Source organism: Culex pipiens, chromosome 2 (assembly GCF_016801865.2).
Source record: "Culex pipiens pallens isolate TS chromosome 2, TS_CPP_V2, whole genome shotgun sequence".
NCBI classification, from domain to species: Eukaryota; Metazoa; Arthropoda; class Insecta; order Diptera; family Culicidae; genus Culex; species Culex pipiens.
Genome location: NC_068938.1, coordinates 112,339,838 through 112,364,900, shown reverse-complemented (window position 1 = coordinate 112,364,900; position 25,063 = coordinate 112,339,838). Strand labels below are relative to the sequence as shown.

Here is a 25,063-nt window from a genome sequence, read left to right as displayed (position 1 = left end):
CAAGACAAACCTGAAATCTATTTTTACGAAACATTTGGGGTTGATAAGTTGGATCAATTTCACTTGAGTGTGCTCATAACGATAAACAGTGGATCAATTATCTACAAAATCGGCTGTTTTCATAACATATTAAATTATAATTTTAGTTATATAAACCCGTAGAATTTTGCAAGCTGAGAAATTTCGTAGAATTTTGATGTTTTTTTTTCGATAATAACATTTCTTTAAAACTTTCTTTCTTTGAATTAAAACTATTGCCATGCATTCTCTACGGCAAAAGAATCAATTTTACATTGCTAGTTTTTCTAGTCAAGTTTTCTTTCACGGGAGTTCATCGGGACTACAGTCTAAATAGAGACAGCAGTTTTTAGAGTACATTAAAGCTTGAAATTTGGAAAACGATACACTATGTTTGTTTTCGGTATCTGTTCTATTTGAAACTAATCAAAAATATCAAAACATGATGCAGCAACATGGCTTAAACTGCTGTCCCAATTCGCCCCGTGTGGCCCGTTTCGCCCCAGATGACGGGATGTAAATTTTCGGAAATTATATAAAATTGTATAATTGGAAGGAATTTTTCAATTGAATTGGTGTCTCCGGCAAAATTGTAGGTTATGATTCTTAAAATTTGTATCTCATTGGAATTTTTTATCGATTTGGTATCTTCAGCAAAATGTAGTACTGAGGACAAATTAGAGAAAAACACACTTTTAAAAAAGCTATCCATTTTAAATTGAGGTTTTCCTCAAGAAAGCATTAAAACTGTGGATAACAAAGGCATCTTATGAGCCAAAGAAAAATATCATAATATATTATAACCTATGAACCAAGGTTGTTAACGACAAAATTATCGAGGCTCGATAACGATAACGATAGTTCTACTGTTATCGTCGGAATGATAACGATAATCTATCGTTATCATTATTTAGATAATTCTATCGGCGATAATCTTGTTGCGATAAAGCACGATAGCTCATTTTTAAAATCTTTCTAAAATCGACTTACAGTATGTAAAAAAAGGATTTGCACCCCTTGGGCCCTATGCACATTTTGTGATGAAACATGTTAACAATTTAATGTTTAACTGCAACCTAGTACTACGTTTTGTTTAGAAACTCATGCCGAACATTTTACTATAAAAAGCTCATGAAAAGATGATTTCTATAAAAAAGTTATATAACAAATGAGCAATTCTCTGAGTTTTCGGTCATTCGATTTTTTTTGTATTTTTTAATCCGGCTGAAACTTTTTTGGTGCCTTCGGTATGCCCAAAAAAGCCAATTTGCATCATCAGTTTGTCCATATAATTTTCCATACAAATTTGGCAGCTGTCCATACAAAAATGATATGTGAAAATTCAAAAATCTGTATCTTTTGAAGGAATTTTTTTATCGAGTTGGTGTCTTCGACAAAGTTGTAGGTATGGATGGTGTAGTCCATCAATTATAAAAAATGGAAAACTGCGACAATTTTCAAAAAAGTTACCTAAAAATGGCTATAACTTGAAAACGGTGCACTTTATCAAAAATTCACTAAAGTACTTTTTGATTGCAAATTCGATTTTACATCGAAAAATGAAGTTGAAAAATTTTTGCGACCGATATTTCGATTTTTTGAAAAAAATCAGTATTGATTCAAAAAATCATAACTCGGTCAAAGATTTTTTGCCCATTCTGGAAATTTCTGAAAAGTTGGCATTTTATGTCCTCTAAAACATATCAAAAAATAAAAATAGTGTTTTTTTGCAAATCAAGTTTTAGTGACAAAAAGTTAAATAAAAAATCACCAAAATTGTTTTTACCGTGTAGCATTTTTTTTCAGTGTAGTCCATATCCATACCTACAACTTTGTCGTAGACACCAACTCGATCAAAAAATTCCTTCAAAAGATATAGATTTTTGAATTTTCACATATCATTTTTGTATGAACAGCTGCCAAATTTGTATGGAAAATTATATGGACAAACTAATAATGCAAAATGGCTTCTTTGGGCATACCGAAGGCACCAAAAAAGTTTCAGCCGGATTAAAAAATACAAAAATTAAAATTAAAGAAAAAAGACCGATTCCGTAGAGAACTGCTCAAATACTATTACAAAAATCAAAAAAGGTGCAAAAAAAAGTTTGTACACCTTTCGAAAAATTAACATAAATAATGTTATTTGTTAACAAATCACCATAAATCCAGTCTTCCAACTCCAAATAGGCATCCTTGACTGATTAAAAAGATAATTTGGATTGAATATAAAGTTTACTAACTACTTAGTATAAAAGTTTATATAACTCTGAAAATTCGATATTAACTTATCTAAAATTATTTTTTTAAGCTTTTAATTGAACTAAATGTCAATATATTACCATAGAATTGCTAAACAAACATTTTGGAGTGGGTATAACACCGTTTTGCAGGTCTTTGTATCGCTAGAATAGATTTTTCGTTGGAATTTCGTACCAACCCGAAATTACGTCGTCGGAAAATCCGCCGGCATCCGAACCGGTCCACGATTTACAAGTCAACCTATGTGGCATCGGAAAGGGCATAAAATTTCCGATCTTTTGATACCCATACATCTAGGTTTTCTATAAAACCCACGTTTTTAAATACCTAGGCAAAACGTTCTTATGGTTTCGTTTGAGCAACCTGCCAAAAATGTATGGAATTTCGTAATTTTTGTTCTCGTGGATCAAACTGAGTTTTTGCCCAGGTATTTAAAAACGTGAGTTTTATAGAAACCCTAGATGTTTGGGTATCAAAAGATCGGAAATAAATATTAAAAAGTCCTTCTTTTCAGCACTGAAACGGATGCTGAAAAGTAGAATTTTTCAAAAAAAATATGCAATATGGGTTTGATACCCAAAGCAAAATTTTGTATGCTTTTCACTTTATTAGAGTTTTTTTTGAAAATACTAAAATTTTCTCAAATAACCGTATTTTTTTGAAAATACTCAAATTTTCAAATACTCTAATTGGGTATCAAACGATGCGAAATATTTTATGTTTTTTCACTTTATAAGAGTTTTTTTTTGGAAATACTAAAATTTTCACAAATTATCGTATTTTTTCGAAGAATGTAATTTTTTGTAAAAGTTCCTGAAAATATTTTTTTCAAGAAGCCGAGAAAGCTCTCTACAATTTATATTTTTCACTTTGAAAATCGGATTTTTAATTTGAAAGAAAAAGACATTGCAATGAATGAAATTTGAGAAAAGTTTTCAATGTTAAAAAAATAAATCATTGTAAAACTTTCCAATCTTTCGGATAAAAGTATTTGCAAAGTATTAAAATAAAACTTAGCATATCAAATGTAGACCTTCTTGAAATGTTATATTTGATTTTGCAGATTTGAAAATACATTTATTCGAAAATTTGAAAATAACATAAAGTTTTCATTTTTTACACTAATAAAAGGACCAATAGTTGTCGAGCAATTTTCAGTCGTCGTCTAGAAAATTGAAAATTTTCTTTTGATTGTTTTTCAAACTGCTTCGTTATTCAAAAAATATGTAAAAAATGCGCATTTGTGACTTCACAAACACAAAACAATTGAAACAAATGCACATTGAAATTCATGTTAGTTTTTGTTTGTGTAACGTAATGAGCAATATTAATAAACAAAGCAATAAAACTGAAGGGTTATCGCTAATGCAAATGACTCCACTAATGATGACGGAGTGAAAAAAAGTTAAGATATAAATGTTTCCATGCGGCGGTGGCACTTAGCTGGTGGAGTTCCACTTCCTTTCGTAATTTAAAGTGCTTTTGATAAAATGCAATGACAATGCAGATGTGTGCATTTCCCACTTGCATCGTGGAGGCTCAGTTCTGTTTTCGTCTTTTTCTTTATCTTGCTTCCTTCAGAAATTGTGCCATCTGGGTGCCTTGTTCATTGTTCTCAATGCAGTTTGCTCGAGTGCAAAAATTAATTTAAAAAAAAACAAGAAATTAAATATCTGTCACGCAATTCGCTTCGCCACGACCACCACCCTCGCATCGTCGACTGCTCTAGTATCGAGAATGCATTGTAACTCATCATCAACAGCCGACTCGTCAGTATATTTAGTGGGTGAGTTGTTTTAATTGTTCCTCATCCACTCGAACCGAAAACTTAATGGCTCGGAACTGCGACGACCCACGACCGACAACGACAAGGCAACGCCTGGCTTCTATCTATCGAGCAGAAACAATTTGATCATCGATGAACACCGCCGGAACTGTGTCGACCACCAGCCGGACGGGAAAAAAAAAAACTTCTGGTTGATTAAAGCCACACGATCGATACAATTGAATTAACCTCGTTGAAATTGTTGGCATGACTAAGCATTTTATTAAAAAAGATAACTAAATATTATTAAAATAAAGAACGACTTTTTAAACATTCTTTTACGCAAATAATGATTTATTAGTCACTATCAAATTATGAAGCAAAACCAGCAGGACAAAGTTCTAGTTTACACCAGAGGGACTATTCTAAAAGAGTCCACTCCGGAAGGTACAACCGCCAATTCCCAAACGAGCGATTCATTGAACACAAATGTTCTCGTTTGTCACCAAAGAGAGCTTGTTTGTCTAGCAAGCTGGAAGGTATTTTTTTTTCACTCTGTTCAACCTTTTGGTTCACACCAGAGTTAACCTTGGGTGGAAAAGTGCAATTGAGGGTGGGATGGAGAATGACGTTGATCCTTGTTGCATCGAACAGGATTTTGTCGCATATGATGGCGCACATATCTGGAGGGCAGTGTTGCTGGTCGACGATGAAGGTGAAGTTTGTTATGTGCACATAAAGGGGCATTGCAAGCTCTTCTCACATGGTAAACACTGTCCCTTGTTCTAGTGCAGGGAGCATTAATTATACGAACATAAAGCTATTTAAGTTTACCTTTACCTTCTGCAGGCAATAGCTTTGTCAGTTTTACTGATACCGTTGATTTTTTTTTCTTGTTTCAGGCATTGAATTTTTGTACGAGAATCAGCTTCTCAAGATGGACCCACACGACGTAGCTCAATTTTTATACAAAGGAGAAGGACTCAACAAAACAGCAATTGGTAAGTTTATTTGATGTATCCCCACATTTTTTACCCTACTTTTCTTTGATGAATTTATTGTATCGTATAATCTAAGTCAAACTAATGAGCAGTTCTCTACGGAATCGGCCTTTTTTCTTTGATTTTAATTTTTGAGCAATTCTCTACGGAATCGGTCTTTTTTCTTCAATTATAATTTTTGTATTTTTTAATCCGACTGAAACTTTTGTGGTGCCTTTGGTATGCCCAAAGAAGCCATTTTGCATCATTAGTTTGTCCATATAATTTTCCATACAAATTTGGCAGCTGTCCATACAAAATGATGTATGAAAATTCAAAAATCTGTATTTTTGAAGGAATTTTTTAATCGATTTGGTATCTTCGGCAAAGTTGTAGGTATGAATACGGACTACACTGGAAAAAATGATACACGGTAAAAAAAATTGGTGATTTTTTTATTTTACTTTTTATTACTAAAACTTGATTTGCAAAAAAAACATTTTTATTTTGTTATGTTTTAGAGGATATAAAATGCCAACTTTTCAGAAATTTACAGAATGTGCAAAAAATCATTGACCGAGTTATGATTTTTTTAATCAATAGTATTTTTTTCTAAAAATCATAATTTTGGTCGCAAAAAATTTTCAACTTCATTTTTCGATGTAAAATCAAATTTGCAATCAAAAGTACTTTAGTGAAATTTTGATAAAGTGCACCGTTTTTAAGTTAAAGCCATATTTAGGTGACTTTTTTGAAAATAGTCAAGGTTTTTCATTTTTTTTTAAATAGTGCACATGTTTGCCCACTTTTGAAAATTTTTTTTTGAAAAGCTGAGAAAATTTCTCTATATTTTGCTTCTTCGGACTTTGTTGATACGACCTTTAGTTGCTGAGATATTGCAACGCAAAGGTTTAAAAACAGGAAAATTGATGTTTTCTAAGTCTCAACCAAACAGCCCACCATTTTTCAATGTATATATCTCAGCAACTAATGGTCCGATTTTCAATGTTAAAATATGAAACATTTGTGAAATTTTCCGATCTTTTCGAAAACAATATTTTCAAAATTTTCAAATCAAGACTAACATTTCAAATGGGCGTAATATTGAATGTTTGGCCCTTTTGAAATGTTAGTCTTGATTTGAAAATTTTGAAAATATTGTTTTCGAAAAGATCGGAAAATTTCACAAATGTTTCATGCTTTAACATTGAAAATCGGACCATTAGTTGCTGAGATATAGACATTGAAAAATGGTGGGCTGTTTTGTTGAGACTTAGAAAACATCAATTTTCCTGTTTTTAAACCTTTGCATTGCAATATCTCAGCAACTAAAGGTCGTATCAACCAGGGCTGCGGAGTCGGGTCATATTTCAAACGACTCCGACTCCGACTCCGACTCCGGCTTTCTCAGATTAGCCGACTCCGACTCCGGCTCCGGCTTTCAACAAATGGTTGGCTCCGACTCCGACTCCGACTCCGGCCTACCAACTCTAGCCGACTCCGACTCCGACTCCGACTCCAGCTTTCAACAAATGGTTGGCTCCGACTCCGACTCCAACTCCACATATTTTTAAATGTTTCAAAAGTTAGTTAACTATTATTAGTTAATTATTTTTAAAACATTGATAAATAGGATTATTTAAATACTCTCTAAGTGTCATGTTTTTCTCAAGAAAAATAAGTTAAGTAAAAGTGAAGTAAAGTAAATAAACAGAAAATAAGTTTCTAGGTTACAAGTTTTATACGTTATGGAAACAGAAATCAAAAAATATCTTCAGTTTTAGAGGCATTTTGAGAAGAACAGTTTTGTAAGTAAATTTGGATTTATTTGCTTAATCTCAAATTTGTAAAAAAAAATTCAAAGCTAATTGAAATTCAATTTGCTCACTTTCAGGCTGACATTTTTAAGAAGCACAGTGACAGGCACGTTGTTTTAAAATGTCAATTTTAAACGAAACATTTTTTTTTTGTTTTTTTTAAGACGTACATGGACATCATGCCATGGCTGAAGGAGATTATTATTGCAAATCAATGTATCTAAACAATTTCTTCGTGGAAAGGACGCTTAAGATGTCCTTTTCAAATATCTGTGACATGGAAAATATTTTACCCTGGAAATTTTTAATTTATTTTAATTTTAAAATTTTATATACTTTAAAAAGGAAGCGCACGATACTTCGTGAATCTTCACCTAAAACGAAGCTTTATGAATGATCTTGCGCCTCCATCAAAATATATGAAAAAACATAAAATATAATAAAAAACAAATATCCTCAAGTAAAATATTTTCTAGGTCACAAATATTTCATTTTTTCAGGTACATTGATATGCAATGATTATCACCTTCCGTCATATTGGCGTGTGACAAACAATATGAGAAAATTCGTACCAGTTGATATTATTTTGATTTTGTTTTTTTTATAATATTTGAAAAATAAATTAAAAACCTATAATTTGTTCTACACATTTTTATTAGTTCATTTTTGCACTGAATTCTTGAGATTTGTTCAACGATAATTTGCAACGATATCAAAATAGTTTACCTAAAATCAACATCAACATCAACAATCAATGATTATTTCAAAATTTGTTGCAACTTGTTTTGATATTTTTTGTTACTTTCAATTATTTTAAATGCAACACTTTGATTTTCTTGTACTCAGTTATAAACAAAATGTGCATGTTGAGTTCCAAGTAAGAGATTATTATTATCGTTGATTATTTGTTACAAAAGTTAAACTGTCAGTGACTTTTTTCGATTTGCAAAAACAGTGATTACTATTTTTAATCTTTTTATGTACCTCGTAATTTTTTCCTAAAAAATGATTTAACTTAAAACTTCCAAGACACATGCTATCGGGGTAAAAGATGACTGTGAGTGTACTTTTTCAGAAATAACTGGATGAAATTTTGTCAAATTTGAATTGAAAAGGCACATAAATATAGGCAAAAGGAAGCATTCAAAAACTGACAACATAACCAATATTTTTTAATATTTTTTTTAAATTATGATACTACAAACTTGGAAAACCTATTTAGTGATTATAGTGTAATAACACAATTAGAGCTTTTCAATCACAATAAAAAGTTTCAAAAACATAATGTCATCTGATAAATCAATTAAAAATATAAGATGTTTTGTAAATTAAGCTGTTCTATAGGAAATACTGAACAATAAAAAAAAACATATTTTTTTGTTAAATTTAAGATAACTCCGGCTCCGACTCCGACTCCGGGTAATCAGAAATCTTCGGCTCCGACTCCGACTCCGACTCCACTATTGCACTATTTTAAAAAAATGAAAAACTTTGACTATGTTCAAAAAAGTTACCTAAATATGGATTTAACATGAAAACGGTGCATTTTATCAAAATTTCAATAAAGTACTTTCTGATTGAAAATTTGATTTTACATTGAAAAATGAAGTTGAAATTTTTTTGCGACCCTAATTTCGATTTTTTGAAAAAAAAAAACAGCTGCCAAATTTGTATGGAAAATTATATGGACATACTAATGATGCAAAATGGCTTCTTTGAGCATACCGAAGGCACCAAAAAAGTTTCAGTCGGATTAAAAAATACAAAAAAAAATCGAATGACCGAAATCCTAGAGAACTGCTCTTTTGTATTTTTTAATCCGGCTGTAACTTTTTTGGTGCCTTCGGTATGCCCAAAGAAACCATTTTGCATCATTAGTTTGTCCATATAATTCTCTAGTCTCAAAAATCTCTATCTTTTGAAGGATTTTGCTTCCTCACTGAGGTAATCCTGCTCTAAAAATGAACTTTTCATAAAAAGCTCGTAGACCCACCTTCATGTACACCTATCGACTTAGAATCGAAAACTGAACAAATGTCTGTATGTGTGTATGTGTGTGACCAAAATTCTCACTAAGTTTTCTCAGCACTGGCTGAACCGATTTCGGTCAAACCAATTGCATTCGATTTGGTTTAAGGTCCCATACGTACCTATTAATTTTTATGTAGCTCAAAAGTTATGTATAAAAATGTGTTTTTGTATTTATCCGGATGTTAGATAAGTGACCGGAAATCGATTCAAATATCGTCATGTTATACACCGTTTGTAAGGTAATCGCAAGACCTTTCTCACGAGTCCAAAACATTGAAGATCTGGCAACCCTGTCTCGAGTTATGACCACTTAAGTAATATTTTTGTACTTTATTGTGGCCGGATCTCACTTAAATGTATTAAAACTATATCCGGATTCAACACACAACCCAGCGTTGGTTAGGTAATCGAATGAAGTTGGAACGGTAACTTCAACTCAATGGTTCTCGGGCATAACTCAACCAATCAAGATGATTCTTCTTTCCAGTGATTTGTTAGGATGTCTAGATGATTCTAGACCTTTGCAGAACTTAATTTGATCAAATCTGTAATTTTTGCGATCAAAAACATCGTTCCAACTTTTTTTTCGCGTGTAAAAAAAAATTCGCCGAAAATTCCGCGGAGGCAGTCGTTTAAAAAAAGTTGGAACGATGTTTTCGGTCGCAGAAATTACAGATTTGTTCAAATCAAGTTCTGCAAAATTTTAGGATCATCTAGACATTCTTACAAATCACTGGGAACAAGAATCGTCCCGATTGGTTGAGTTATGCCCGAGAACGGGCGTGTTGAAGTTACCGTTCCAACTTTTTTGGGAGGCTTGGGCGTCCGTGTAAGTTGGACATGCGTTGGGCGTTCCAGTGTTAAAGAGTGAGGAAGGCACCAACCACTTAGGTGGATTAAGTTAGTTTTTTGATCGATTTGGTGTCTGTGGCAAACTTGTAGGTATGGATAAGGACTACACTAAAAAAAATGATACATGGTAAATTTTTTTGTTTGGTGATTTTTAATTTCACTTTTTGTCACTAAAACTTCATTTGCAAAAAAAAACACTAGTTTTTTTTTTAATTTCGGATAAGTTTTAGGGGACATCAAAGGCCAATTTTTCAGAAACTGTGGCAAACTTGTAGGTATGGATAAGGACTACACTGAAAAAAATTATACATGGTAAATTTTTTTGTTTGGTGATTTTTAATTTCACTTTTTGTCACTAAAACTTCATTTGCAAAAAAAACACTAGTTTTTTTTTAAATTTCGGATAAGTTTTAGGGGACATCAAAGGCCAATTTTTCAGAAACTTACAGAACGGGAAAAAATCTTTGACGGAGTTATGCTTTTTTGAATCAATACTGATTTTTTTCAAAAAAAAATTTTAAATATTGGCTGCAAAAATATTTCAACTTCATTTTTCGATGTAAAATCGAATTTGCAATCAAAATGTACTTCAGTGAAATTGAAGTGAATTCAAGTTGAAAGCAATTTTTAGGAAACTTTTTTTTAAATAGTTAAATCAGTTCTTCATTTTAAAAAAAAAATAAAGCCCATTTTTGAAAAATATTTTTGAAAAGCTGAGAAAATTCCCTTTATTGCCATCAAAGGTTTAAAAACAGGAAAATTGATGCTGTCTAAGTCTCACCCAAACATCCCACCATTTTGTAATGTCGATATCTTCAGTCTCTTCAAATGGATTGCTTTGATTTTTCGTTCTATAATTTGATAACTCCCGCTCTCGACGGTCCCTTCAATATCGACAACGAGAGAGTTTACTTTATTATGTGTTTTAGAAGTATAATTAAGAAAAATCTTCAAATTTATAGGCATTTTCAGTAGAAAAAATGACATAAAATGTGAAAACTTTTGATTCGTGCTTCAAATTCAGTATAAAATGCAATATGAATCGATAATTCTATAAACAAAACTAGTTTTAACAAATTTTAGTTGTGACTTTTTAAAAAAAGTTGCCTAAATTTTTTGTTTATTTTGTTAAAAAGCATATAAATTTAGTTAACTAAGAATAAATTTGATTTTTTTCATAGAAACTATATAACCTAAGCAAATGTAAATTTGACCTAAAATTAAAATTTCAACACTTCAGATCTGATTTTAACGAAAAAAAACTATTAGTTCAAAATAAGAATTTTCAACGCAACTATTTTTTTAAGCACTTTTGATTTTTTTTTTTTTCAAAAATAGTGCATGGTCCTTTTGTGGCCTACCCTAGTACTTGTTTTAAAATAATAAAAACGAAGTTGGCTTTATAGGTGTCGGCAACTATTGCTACTACCAACCACTAGTTTCTTCCTTTTAGCTACAAGGACTTCGCCGACCTGGGCTCCTACGTGTTTGAGTACGGCACGAAGCGACGGCGCCGGATTCCCATATTTACACTTAGAATTTTTAGAGCGCCCGCCGCGGGATTCGAACCAGCAACCTCTGGATTGTGAGTCCAGTGTGCGGTCCGATTGATCCACACGGGTGGGACATAGTAATCTTGAGAATAACCTTGACAGTTGGAAAATATCCCACAAAAAAATTAAATCCTATCAATGTCACCCGGTTCACGGTAGTTTACAATCGATTCTGCAAGATATTTCAATGAAAATTTCAATTTAGGTCAATATTTTTCTTGCCACTTGTTTGATTGAAACTTTTTTTTTTATGATCATTTATGTTTAATATAATAATTTTGAAGAAAAACATTGACCAATTAAATCCACAAATTTGGCACTACAGCTGAAAAAATTGGAATTTGGCAATTTGAAAACAATGTTTTGCTGTTCTTGATAAAAAAAAGTCTTGAAATGCCAATCTTTAAAAACGATCTTTAAAAAAGCGTTAGGTTAGAGTACGTCTGACATTCTTCTTGTACCGTTGCATGCAAATGCAACAAAAAAACACAAACGCCAAATCGGACAGGCCTAATGCGTTATATTTACCGAAGAGATGATTCGTTGGGCTGGGTTGAGTTTGAGCATTTTCAAACAACAACACGATGCAGACCCTAAAAGGGGTGAAGTTTCAGGGGGCGACACCTTTTTTAATCTGTGATGAAAAGAATATTAGGGAACTACACTTGACATTACCCCAAAACTGATTCTATTTCAGTGCAATGTATACATTAACAAACCAACTAGAACCAGTCGTTTATTCACAAACGCATTCGGCACAAACGCTGTCGGTAGTCACACCATCAAAATGATAAACCGTTTTCAATACAGTCAGTGGACTCGTTCTGTGGAACGGGTAATTAATAATAACCGCGATGCAACACACAACACAGTAAAACCCACAATTTCCTCTGCTCCCTCAAGGGAAAACCTTGCATTTGAACTGATGTGTTGTTTTTACGTGTTTGTGCGTTCACATTGCCCTGTTTGAGGCGTCACAATAAACAAAAATAATTAATACCACCGGTTGATAAAAAGTAATTAAAATTTTTAAAATTATTTCATCTGTATGCGTTTCAATTTGTTTGCGGTTTGTTCGACTATCAACCCCTTCCCACGTGGGCACAGCAAACGTTACCCGGGGTTGAGAGTGCATTGTGTGGATAAATTCATCTCGTGGCACACGTGAGCACGGGTTCGGCTTATATTTCATCCCCCTTTCCGTAGTGACACGTTTGGGGGCAAATAACCGTTTTTCATGCGGAGACGACGTTTGTGGAGTTGTAATTTTCATAAATTGCCGCCACGTGGAAAGATGTGCGAATGTTGAATCAATTATGCTTTATGAGCGTGGCGTTAATCACTTCTCCCTGCTCATTTTTCGTCTGTTTGTTTTACTGCTCATTTCAGGCGATTATCTCGGCGAAAAGAACGACTTCAACGAGCAGGTGCTGAAGGCGTTTGTGGACCTGCACGATTTCAGCAATTTGATTCTCGTGCAAGCGTTGAGGTGAGTACTTTACTGAAATCAGTAGAATTAATTTCACTAACGCACTAACGCTCTTCCCACCTATTTTTTTAGACAATTCCTGTGGTCGTTCCGGCTGCCGGGAGAGGCGCAGAAGATTGACCGGATGATGGAATGCTTTGCCCAGCGGTACTGCCAGCTGAATCCGGACATTTTCACCAACACCGACACCTGCTACGTGCTGAGCTTTGCCATCATTATGCTGAACACGTCGTTGCATAATCCATCGGTGAGTTTGCGTCTGTTTGTTTGTGTCCGACATTACATTTTAGGTTCATCTATTGTTGTATGTGGATAGAACAACGTTTGCACAATTTACGCATTTAGTTGTGAAGCTTTATGTGTAAGCACTGACATGTCGGTCGATGCAGGATTGGATATCAGATCGTCAGAATATAATAGAAAGTAAATCTAGCTTTAAATGCAATTGAAATCATATGGAAGAAATTAATGCAATTAATTTGAATTTTCAATTTCTTCTTATTCTCTTTTTGAAAACAATGATTTCAAAATAAACTCCAGAAAATTTCCTTTATTTAAAATTCGTTGAATTGAAACTCTTCTCAGTGTTAACATTTAATTTCCTTTTGATGTGTGTAATGGTTAACTCATGTTAGTAAGTTTATGGATGGCCCCTGTCTTACATTTGAATGAAAATGGGTTGCATAAAAGCTTTGTTAAACTGTGCGTCAAAACATCACTTATTCCAATAGTTTTTAAAAAGGGTTCACGGTGTGTTTTTTCGGGACTTGAAAATAAAAAAATGGTTTGTCTAAAATTTGACAAAATTAAATAACCTTGGAATTTTCGAGATAGTCGCTATTATATTTTACAAAATAGTTTGTATCTCAGCTGATACTGATCAAAAGGTAATTTTTGAACTTTCTTATAATAATTACATTTCATTTACATTCTAAGTGGTATGGCTAAATGCTCTTCATCTTTGTTATATTTTTCGGTTTATTATTAACTGTTCACATTCATTTATTTACTTCAAATTGTTTTACATTTTTGCATTGAATACATTTGGGTAAAAAAGAAAAAAAATATTTTAACAACTAATCCTAAATTTACAACTAAAATAAAAATTCTTTAAATTATTCAAAATCATTAGAACGAGTAAACTACGAACTGTATTTTAAAATGAATGCTCCAAGCGTTCTTACTTGTTCCTGGCGAGTTTTACACACACGCAGTGTTGTTGTCATCTCGATGAAAATGTTCAGAAGTTCTTGTGGTGAAAACAGGTCACTGCTGCCTTCATCCGTTGATGCTGGTTGGTTTTCCCTCGGTTGCTGACTGAAGCCAGGAGGTGTTATATTCTCTGCAACTTTTTGCCGCTGATTCAACGGCAATGGCTGCAGATTTGGAACCACTCGAACAGATCCCGCTCCAGGTGACGTCAAAGCAGGAAAATCCACGTCCGTGAATGCTGGTGGTGTTTTGCGGCGATTTGGTTGGTGCCTCGTCGTCGCTTGCTGCCGAATTTTTACGAACTCAACTCGTTTTGGGCAGCTTCGATTCTTGGTCGAATGGTCGCCGCCGCAGTTGAAGCATTTCGCTTCGATGTTCTCGTTGATTGTTTCGCAAGCTTGAGTTTTGTGCTCACCTCCGCAGTTTGCACAACGACTCTTGATAAAACAATTCCTTCCACCATGTCCAAACTGTGTCACGTCACGGTGCACTGGACGATAACGTTCCCAAGACACGATGATGTTGAAAATTGCCCGAACTGCTTTCAGCTCAGACGGCGTTGTCGATCCTTTCTCGAGATGAACCAGGTACAGTTGATCACGATACTTAATGTCCTTGTTGTGTCTCGTCATCTTGAAGACTTCGATCACGTTCAACTTCAGAGTTTTGAGCTCTTCTTTCAGCACACTCACATCCATGTCGTACAGGCCTCGGAGGACCTGTTTCATGGGGCGTTTACCTGGATCGTCATGGCTGTAGTATTCAATCTTTGTGTTGTTCAGGAAATCCCGAACGTAGTTGTAATCCTTTCTGGTAGGTAGCAGAATTTTGAGTCCATCAGCACACAAGCGAATGGAAGCTCGTAAAGCACCAGATTTGATAAATCCGGTCAACCACTTTCACACCGAATCCGATGACGATGTTTTCACAAAAATGGGTGGCAACTTTTCCCGTCGTTCAAATTCTTCCTTCTCGCTCACGTCCACAGGGAGGGTAGCGAACTGGTTTACAGACGAATTTTGAGCGTCCTTGCTCAAACTGCCTGGCTTTGCAGGTAGCGCTTCGGAATTCTTTAGATTCTTCAAATCTGCCGATCCTGCTGGTGAGGACCGCGTCTTTTTCTTGCCGTGAGGCATTTTTTGCACTTTTTAGCACTTTTTTTGGTGTGTGAGGGACGCACGTGTGACTCGCTTCTCTGCTAATCGCAGACTGATCAAAAGTTAATGTTTTTGTTCTGATTTTTTTTTTGCAGTTATGTTTTGATTGAACATATTAACTAAAGTGGCTAAATTAACTATTTATTGAGCACAATGCTTGAAAAGAGATCTGTCACTAAATGGGAATGCTCGATATTTGAAAGAACTTTCTATCAGTGAGCATTTCCGAAAACGAAATTTGATCGCTGACACACAGCGCCTATTGTGATCGTCATTAGGTTTTACAGCGTGACGTCACGAGCGCACACGCACACACATTTTTGCAGAGACACACGTGCAAAAAATGTAAACAGTGTAGCCAAGTTGTCAAATTTCTAACCTCAAAACCGAGTCGGCGTAAACCCTAATTGCTTGGCGACAGTCCAGTTAACGTGAACATAAAGACGAAACGAACGAAAAATGAGCAACACTCGAGCAGCCGCCCGAACGAGACAACGTGCTTTTTTCTCTTTCATTCGTTTTTCGTCTCTCTCTCTCTCTTCCTTGTGTTTGCTGTGTGTTGACAAAAGTCATTTGAATGCTTTCATGGGAGAGATGATCGGAATCTCGGTAGAATTTCAAACGATCGTTCTCGGAGCGAATGTATTTCTAGAGGAAAGTCAATGACCGTGTGAGTGACTTTGCGTAGCACTCATTCGTTTGAGTGTGAAACGAACGAAAGTAGAATGTCCAAATCAGGTGGTGGAGAAGATTGGAGTGATCTGTCACCTATCTCAAAGTGGCAATTTCGTAAGCAATGATTGAGCGTTAGGGTGATAAAAAACTGGAAATTTTGTAAAATCTCAAGAGATACCCTCTGGCTCGATTCTTTAGACAAGAATAAGTAACTGTGCAAATTTTGAGCCAAGTCGGTTAAGGTTTAAGGGTCGCTTTTTATCGTTGAAAAATTGAAAAATCGGGAAAATCGCTCCAGAATTTCGGCAGCCGGTGGCGCAAGGCTCGCCCAAATTTGTTCAAATGTGAGATTCTTGAAGGAAATTCAATGTCCTACAACTTTTTCGAAGCGTGCAAGAAGATCCGAGTTTCCCTTCTCTCTGGTCTGACCGTTACACTGAATTTAGTAACTAAATGAGACGACGTATGGGGAATTAAGTAAATCCAGTAAAGTAAAAAAAAAAAATACAAAATAGCTTTCAAAATATCTAAAAGGTGGGAAGTATTTAGAGAAAAAGAGGAAAACATGATTGAATTTTGTTTATATTACGTTTTTTTTTTTATTTAAATAAGTTAAATGAGCACAGATTAAAATCATGGATTGAAAGGTGGTTGCTTGAAAAGTTATTCCAATTCAAATCGTTTAGTTGAACTCTTTGAAAAGTCTTTGTAAGCTGAGCTTTGATTATTATTATTATTTATGCAATCATTTTATGCAATGTGCATCAGTAAACTAGCAAATCCGATTATAGGAAAAAGTGCTACATCAACAGTATCACTGCTCTGTATGGAGTGTTACAGTAAACGATTTTAGGTCTAGCTTAGAATGGCCTTGTAATTACAAATCATTCAACTATTTGGAGTCAATTACAGGACACTCATGAATTCTGCAAGTCGTAGGCGAAAAACGTATCTGTCATGATATTAATGAAATAGCCGAATCAAACGCATTAAGTCTTCTCTTTATAATTACACTATTTGGTATGTTTATCCTCTATACGCGAAACATATTGCTTACATGGAGCTATTTTCACCTGCCACCTATTAAATAGTGGGTCAGCAAATCTTTCCGCACAACGCTAGCTGGACTGGACATGGTTGTTATTAATACAGCATCATCGCTGCCAGACGGGAAATAACGATAGGGTTTATTTTAGGGCTCATGCAATGCCCCACATTTGTGCGTACGACCGTTACATATTTCCATCCAGCTTAGTTCGCAAGCAAGCGAACTCTCCGTAATTCATCGCATCTTATGACTCTTCTCTTGTGACCATCTATTTTCAGGTAAAAGAGAAACCAACTGTTGAGCAATTTATATCAATGAATAGAGGCATCAACAATGGCGGGGATTTACCGAGAGAATTGCTTGAGGTGAGTTTACTTTCGACACCATAATTACACGATGCGAGTTCTAATTCCCCTTTTCCCCTCCCCCAAACCGCAGTCTCTGTATGAATCCATTCGGACAGAGCCGTTCAAGATACCGCAGGACGACGGCAACGACCTGATGCATACGTTCTTCAACCCGGACAAGGAGGGCTGGCTGTGGAAGCAGGGCGGAAGGTAGGTGGAGTCGCGTCGCGACGCACTTGACAAAAGCTGTTGGACAAACAATTAAACGATATGTTGTCATTTTTGCACTCTCTCTTTGCAGATACAAATCGTGGAAGCGACGATGGTTCATACTGAACGATAATTGTTTGTACTACTTTGAATACACCACCGATAAGGAGCCACGGGGAATTATCCCGCTCGAAAATATAGCGGTAAGTTGCATTTGGGGTTAGGAGTAGTATTTTAGTGAATCGATATTAGTTAAATTAGTTTTTCGAGAATGTTCTTGGTCGTTCTGGTCATGTCAATGACATAACCGAAACGAAACTATCCAGATTTTTAAACGAAGATGGCGTTCGAATTGTGAAAGCCCGAAATGTCACAGTCATGCAGTGGTACCAACATTACAAAAAAAGTGTGCCATGGCATGACAGCCACATTTTATTTGTAATGTTGGTGCTACTGAGCGATTCTGACATTTCGGACGTTCACAATTCGAACGCCATCTTCGCTTAAAAACCTGGATTGGCACTACGCCCCCCGGGGCATGGCCTTCCTCTAACGTGGGATTTCTGCTCCAGCGCCTCTGACGAGACAGGAGAAACCGGGACCGACGTTTTACTTCACCATCCGATAGAAGCTCAGTGGATAAGGCGGGAATCGAACCCGCGTCTCATAGCATCATCGGGATCGGCAGCCGAAGCCGCTACCCCTGCGCCACGAGACCCACTAACATAATCATTTGCACTAATTTTTAATTAAAAATTTTGCACTAATTTTTTCACTGTTCAAGTCATAAATAAAATAATTAATGGAGAATTTGTCCAAATCGGGAAACAGACTGATCAGGAAACAACATTTTAACACTAGTCATTGTTTCATTAAAAACTAACTTAATCCACCTATGTGGTTGATGCCTTCCTCTCTTTTTACCAACAATGGGTAATATGAGTGGTTTGGACACATATTTCAGCTATTTTTTTGAATCCAGAAAAAAACGTACACACATATAACTTAAGTAATCATAACTCGAGTCAAGGTTGCCAGATCTTCAATGTTTTAGATTCGTTGGAAAGGTTTTTCGATAACCTAACCAACGATGGGTCGGATGGTGGATCCTAACATAGTTTACATACATTTAAGTGGGATCCGGTTTCAAAAAAGTGCATCAATATCACTTAAGTGGACATATCTCGAGACAGGGTTGCCAGATCTTCAATGTTTTGGACTCGTTGGAAAGGTTTTATGATTACCTAACCAACGATGGGTCGGATGGTGGATCTGGACATAGTTTACATACATTTAAGTGAGATCCGGCTTCCAAAAAGTACATAAATATTACTTAAGTGGCCATATCTCGAGACAGGGTTGCCAGATCTTAAATGTTTTGGATTCGTTGGAAAGGTTTTTCGATTACCTAACCAACGATGGGTCGGATGGTGGATCCGGACATAGTTTACATACATTTAAGTGAGATCCGGCTTCCAAAAAGTACATAAATATTACTTAAGTGGCCATATCTCGAGACAGGGTTGCCAGATCTTCAATGTTTTGGATTCGTTGGAAAGTTTTTTTGATTACATAACCAACGATGGGTCGGACGGTGGATCCGGACATAGTTTACATACATTTAAGTGGGATCCGGCTTCAAAAAGTGCATAAATATCACTTAAGTGGCCATATCTCGAGACAGGGTTGCCAGATCTTCAATGTTTTGGACTCGTTGGAAAGGTTTTTCGATCATCTAACCAACGATGGGTCGGATGATGGATCCGGCATAGTTTACATACATTTAAGTGAGATCCGGCATCCAAAAAGTGTATCAATATCACTTAAGTGGCCATATCTCGAGACAGGGTTGCCAGATCTTCAATGTTTTGGACTCGTTGGAAAGTTTTTTCGATAACCTAACCAACGATGGGTCGGATGGTGGATCCGGACATAGTTTACATACATTTAAGTGAGATCCGGCTTCCAAAAAGAGCATCAATATCACTTAAGTGGCCATATCTCGAGACAGGGTTGCCAGATCTTAAGTGTTTTGGATTCGTTGGAAAGGTTTTTCGATTACCTAACCAACGATGGGTCGGATGGTGGATCCGGACATAGTTTACTTACATTTAAGTGGGATCCGGCTTCAAAAAAGTGCATAATATCACTTAAGTGGCCATATCTCGAGACAGGGTTGCCAGATCTAAAATGTTTTAGATTCGTTGGAAAGGTTTTTCGTTTACCTAACCAACGATGGGTCGGATGGTGGAACCGGACATAGTTTAAATACATTTAAGTGGGATCTGGCTTCAAAAAAGTGCATCAATATACCTTAAGAGGACATATCTCGAGACAGGGTTGCCAGATCTTCAATGTTTTGGACTCGTTGGAATGGTCTCTCGATTACCTAACCAACGATGGGTCGGATGATGGATTCGGACTTCGTTTACATACATTTAAGTGAGATTCGGCTTCAAAAAAGTACATAAATATCACTTAAGTGGTCGTAACTCGAGACAGGGTTGCCAGATCTTCAATGTTTTGGACTCGTTGGAAAGGTCTTTTGATTACCTAACCAACGATGGGTCGAATGATGGATCCGGACATAGTTTTCATGCATATAAGTGAGATCCGGATAAATGTGAAAACACATTTTTATATATAACTTTTGAACTACTTATCGAAACTTCAAACAATTCAATAGCGATGTATGGGACCCTAAACCAAGTCGAATGCAACCGGTTTGATCAAAATCGGTCCAGCCAGCGCTGAGAAAACTTGGCAAGAATTTTGAACACATACATACATACACACACACACACATACACACACACAGACATTTGTTCAGTTTTCGATTCTGAGTCGATAGGTATACATGAATATACAGTATGTAAAAAAAGTATTTACACCCCTTGGGCACTATGCACATATTGTGATGAAACATCTAAACAATTTAATGTTGACAGAAACCTAGTACTACGTTTTGTTCAGAAACTCATGCCAGACATTTTGCTACAAAAAGCTCATGAAAAGATGATTTCTATAAAAAGTTATATAACAAATACTATTACGAAAATAAAAAAGGTGCAAAAAAAGTTTGTACACCTTTCGAAAAATTAACATAAATAATGTTATTTGTTGACAAATCACCATAAATCCAGTCTCCCAACTTCAAATAGGCATCCTTGACTGATTAAAAAAATAATTTGGATTGAATATAAAGTTTACTAACTACTTAGTATAAAAGTTTATATAACTCTGGAAATTCTATATAAAACTTATCTAAACTTAATTTTGCAAACTTTTAATTCAACTAAATGTCAATATATTACCATAGAATTGCTAAATAAACATTTTGGAGTGGGTATAACACCGTTTTGGGGGTATTTGTATCGATAGAATAGATTTTTCGTTGGAATTTCGTACCAACCCGGAATTACGTCGTCGGAAAATCCGCCGGCATCCGAACCGGTCCACAATTCTTAAGTCAACCTATGTGGCATCGGAAAGGGCATAGAATTTCCGATCTTTTGATACCCATACATCTAGGTTTTCTATAAAACCCACGATTTTAAATACCTAGGTAAAAACGTTGTTATGGTTTTGTTTGAGCAATCTGCCAAAAATGTATGGAATTTCGTAATTTTTGTTCTCGTGGATCAAACTTACTTTTTGCCCAGGTATTTAAAATCGTGGGTTTTATAGAAAACCTAGATGTATGGGTATCAAAAGATCGGAAATTCTATGCCCTTTCCGATGCCACATAGGTTGACTTAAGAATTGTGGACCGGTTCGGATGCCGGCGGATTTTCCGACGACGTAATTCCGGGTTGGTACGAAATTCCAACGAAAAATCTATTCTATCGATACAAATACCCCCAAAACGGTGTTATACCCACTCCAAAATGTTTATTTGGCAAATTTATGGTAATATATTGACATTTAGTTGAATTAAAAGTTTGCAAAATTAAGTTTAGATAGGTTTTATATAGAATTTCCAGAGTTATATAAACTTTTATACTAAGTAGTTAGTAAACTTTATATTCAATCCAAATTATTTTTTTAATCAGTCAAGGATGCCTATTTGGAGTTGGGAGACTGGATTTATGGTGATTTGTCAACAAATAACATTATTTATGTTAATTTTTCGAAAGGTGTACAAACTTTTTTTGCACCTTTTTTATTTTCGTAATAGTATTTGTTATATAACTTTTTATAGAAATCATCTTTTCATGAGCTTTTTGTAGCAAAATGTTTGGCATGAGTTTCTGAACAAAACGTAGTACTAGGTTCCTGTCAAACTTTAAATTTTTTACATGTTTCATCACAAAATGTGCATAGTGCTCAAGGGGTGTAAATACTTTTTTTACATACTGTAGGTCTACGAGCTGTATTTCAAAAGTTCATTTTTCGAGCAGGATTATAGCCTTACCTCAGTGAGGAAGGCAAAAACATTTGTTGAAAATTTTGTTTTTTTTAAAGAAAATTAGTTTCTTGAATAGTTTTGTGATTTTAAATCGATTTTTCCTTAGAATCATTCAAAAAGATCGAACAACAATTCAAACTTCGGGGAATTAGCCAGATATTCACTTTACAACGCTTGTTAAGTTTCTGTCAAAATATGGTCACCCCGGATGTTCCGGTTACCGGTTCCCATGATCTTAGAATCACTAAAAATGGTCAAGCGACACTTGAAACTCCGTAGAATATTTATAACAACAAATAAAATAAAAATAAATTCTTGTCAAGTATTTTCGCTAAGTTCATATTAAATTATGGCCACCCAGGATGTTCCGGAGACCGTTTCTCATGGGACCATTCCTTACAATCACTCAAAATGGTCGGAGGAAACTTCAAATTTCGTGGAATCAGCCACTGATTCACTTTAGGGAGCGCTCTTTTATTATGCAACGCAAAAAATGGATTTTTAGACTCCCTCCCTCCTCGTAACAATATTTCCAAACAAATTTTCAAAATTTTGTATAGAGCGTAACACAGCCTCCGAATCCTCCAACTGGGTTACGTAATGAAAGAATGCTCCCTTACAACTTTTTCCAAGTTTCTGGCAAAATATGGCCACCCTGAATGTTCCAGATACCGTTTCCCATGGGTTAATTTCTCAGAATCACTCGAAATAGTCAAGCGACACTTCGAACCAGTGTTGCTATTTTGAGCGCTCATCCGCTCATGAGCGAGCATTTTTCGCTCATTCGTGAGGAGGAGCGCGACGCGAGCTAGCTCACGTTTGCTCGTGCTCGTGTTTGCTCATTTATTTTATGAGCGAAAATGCTCATTGCTCGTGCTCGCGCTCATTTTTGCTCATTGAGCAAAATGAGCGGTATTTTTTTACCTGTAACGGGTAAACGATAATAACTTTTTTTTCAGCAGAGCTTCGAGGTTGTTTTTTTTAAGGAGGCTTGAATAGGCTAATCTTAATAATATTTAATGAAGTTATTTGTCATATTTTTTTGTTTTGAAACTTGTTTTGGAGTCAGAGTTAAGGTGTTAAGGTGTTACATTAAGATCTGTACACAGTAAAAAACCATAGAAATATTACATCTGGGAAGTACGTCTTTTATGTTAGAAAAATGCGTAATTTTACTTCTGAAAATGTGTAATTTTGCCACTTTTCTGGTGTAATGCATCTTTTTCAGTCTAAATCGAGGTAAAATTATAACATTGAAGAGGTAATATTCAACCTTACAAAATTACAACTTCCAAATGTACACTTTTTTACTGTGTAGAAATAATTCGATTAATAGAAAAAAAGTTGATAATAGAGTGACACGTGATAGTGAACTATTTAATAAAGCTGAAAAGTATCTTTTAAGGAATACAAATATGTTTTCTTGGTAATACGTTTAGTCATGTTTGAATTCCTGGGCACCTCATCTTGTTTAGTCAATTATTTGTAAATAATTTTGCATAATAAATGTCAAATCTGTGTCTTAGATAATTTTCACATCAATTATCTTATTTATATGCTGGAGTCGATCCAAATAAATAAATGAGAAACGAGCGTGCTCACAAGTAAAAACATGTTTTAATATAAAAAAAAATCGATTACCATCCTATTTACAGCTTATTTCAGACCTAAAAATTCCGTTCCTTGACAGTTTACTCTAAATTTGAAAGTGAAATAAGCTAAAAAGAGTGTCTGGGATTCAAATTAAGTCACTTTACTTGCATGTCAGCCATTTTTCATTTATCGGGAAATTAATCAAAACTAGTTTTCTAAATGATCAAACTCTGAAAAAAAAATATAGGCTGAAAACATAAAAATTTCATAAATTTACCATTACCACATTGATCACACAAAAAACTGGGGTAAAACAGTATCCCCCGCAATCCACCGCGATCATTTTTTGACAGTTCGACGCCAACGAATAATTTGATGAATTTACCGCGGTTAACCAAAATTAAATTACCAATGCAACTTTGATGAGTTCATGTCTCTTTTTCGCGATGAAATTATCTTCATAAGTGGCAATCCAATTAGCCTGTGCCAGATTCATAAACAATACAAAAAATCTACCTGATTTGCTGATGAGCGCTCATTGAGCGCGAGCGCATGCGTTGAGCATGAGCGAGCACGAGCTACCTGTTAAGTCCTCATGCTCATGAATGAGCGAGCACGGATTCTGGCTCGCTCGCTTATTCGCAACCCTGCTTCGAACTCTACAATCTCTACATATTTTGGTCACCCCGGATGTTCCGGATACTGGATCTCTTGGGGCCATTCCTCAGAATCACTCAAAATGGTCGAGTGACACTTGAAACATATAGAATTCGCCTAATATTTACTCTACAACTTATTTCTAGTATTCTAGTATACATCTAGTATACATCCGGAGTGGTTTTTACTCCGGGCATAGTCTTCGGGTCATAGTCTATATGGTATCGTAACTTTTGACGATTGACACTTCGAGAGCTGAAAATTTTGTGACTTTGCGTATCTTACCGATCTTACCAAAGAGACATACAGTGGACTCTTTCTATGTCGATATTGAAGGGACCGTCGAGAGCTTGAGGTATTAAATTATTAGGTTTTACAGCGTGACGTCACGAGCGCACACGCACACACATTTTTACTGAGACACACGTGCAAAAAATGTAAACAGTGCAGCCAAGCTGTCAAATTTCTAACCTAAAAACCGATTCGGCGTAAAACTTAATAGAACGAAAAATCAAAGCATGCCATTTGAAGGGACTGAAAAATGTATTGACAGATGGAGCAATAGTTAATGATATCGAGAAGATCTACAACCAGAGAGTCGACTGTATTTGAGCCAAAGACAGACTTCCGATTGCCGCCGGGAGCACCCCCAGAAAGAAGTCACACTTATGCTTATCGATTCTGTATGACCGAGAAATGTGTTTGTTTATTTTGTGGTTCCGTGAACCTGCTACAACCGAATAAAGTTCTTTTTGAGGCTCCGACTTTGACGATCGGTATTTCCTAAACGACATCACCTTACGGGTTGATTTTATCGGTTGCAATTGCACGGGTTACCACTCCAGCTTTAAGATCCCGTAAAGATAATTTGTCCAAGTGGACACCGGACCGTAAACCCGGAACATCCGAAAAATATAATTTTTGCAGCTTTTGCTGTAGAATCGTCACTTGAGCCAAGTTTTCCAACCGCTTTTTTTTTGTAAATCATT

General features: G+C 35.4%; 1 protein-coding gene across 5 annotated transcripts in view; it reads left to right on the top strand.

Moving 5' to 3' along the window:
- The window catches only part of LOC120426346 (cytohesin-1-like), a 72,611-nt gene that overhangs the window by 40,557 nt on the left and 6,991 nt on the right, over positions 1-25,063 (top strand). For all 5 annotated transcript variants that reach the window (XM_039591108.2, XM_039591107.2, XM_052708619.1 and 2 more), the window contains exons 4-9: positions 4,948-5,046; positions 12,668-12,767; positions 12,840-13,014; positions 17,138-17,224; positions 17,298-17,416; positions 17,508-17,619. In XM_039591108.2, coding sequence (XP_039447042.1) covers positions 4,948-5,046; positions 12,668-12,767; positions 12,840-13,014; positions 17,138-17,224; positions 17,298-17,416; positions 17,508-17,619 — 692 coding nt within the window. The remainder of the gene's footprint in view (positions 1-4,947; positions 5,047-12,667; positions 12,768-12,839; positions 13,015-17,137; positions 17,225-17,297; positions 17,417-17,507; positions 17,620-25,063) is intronic.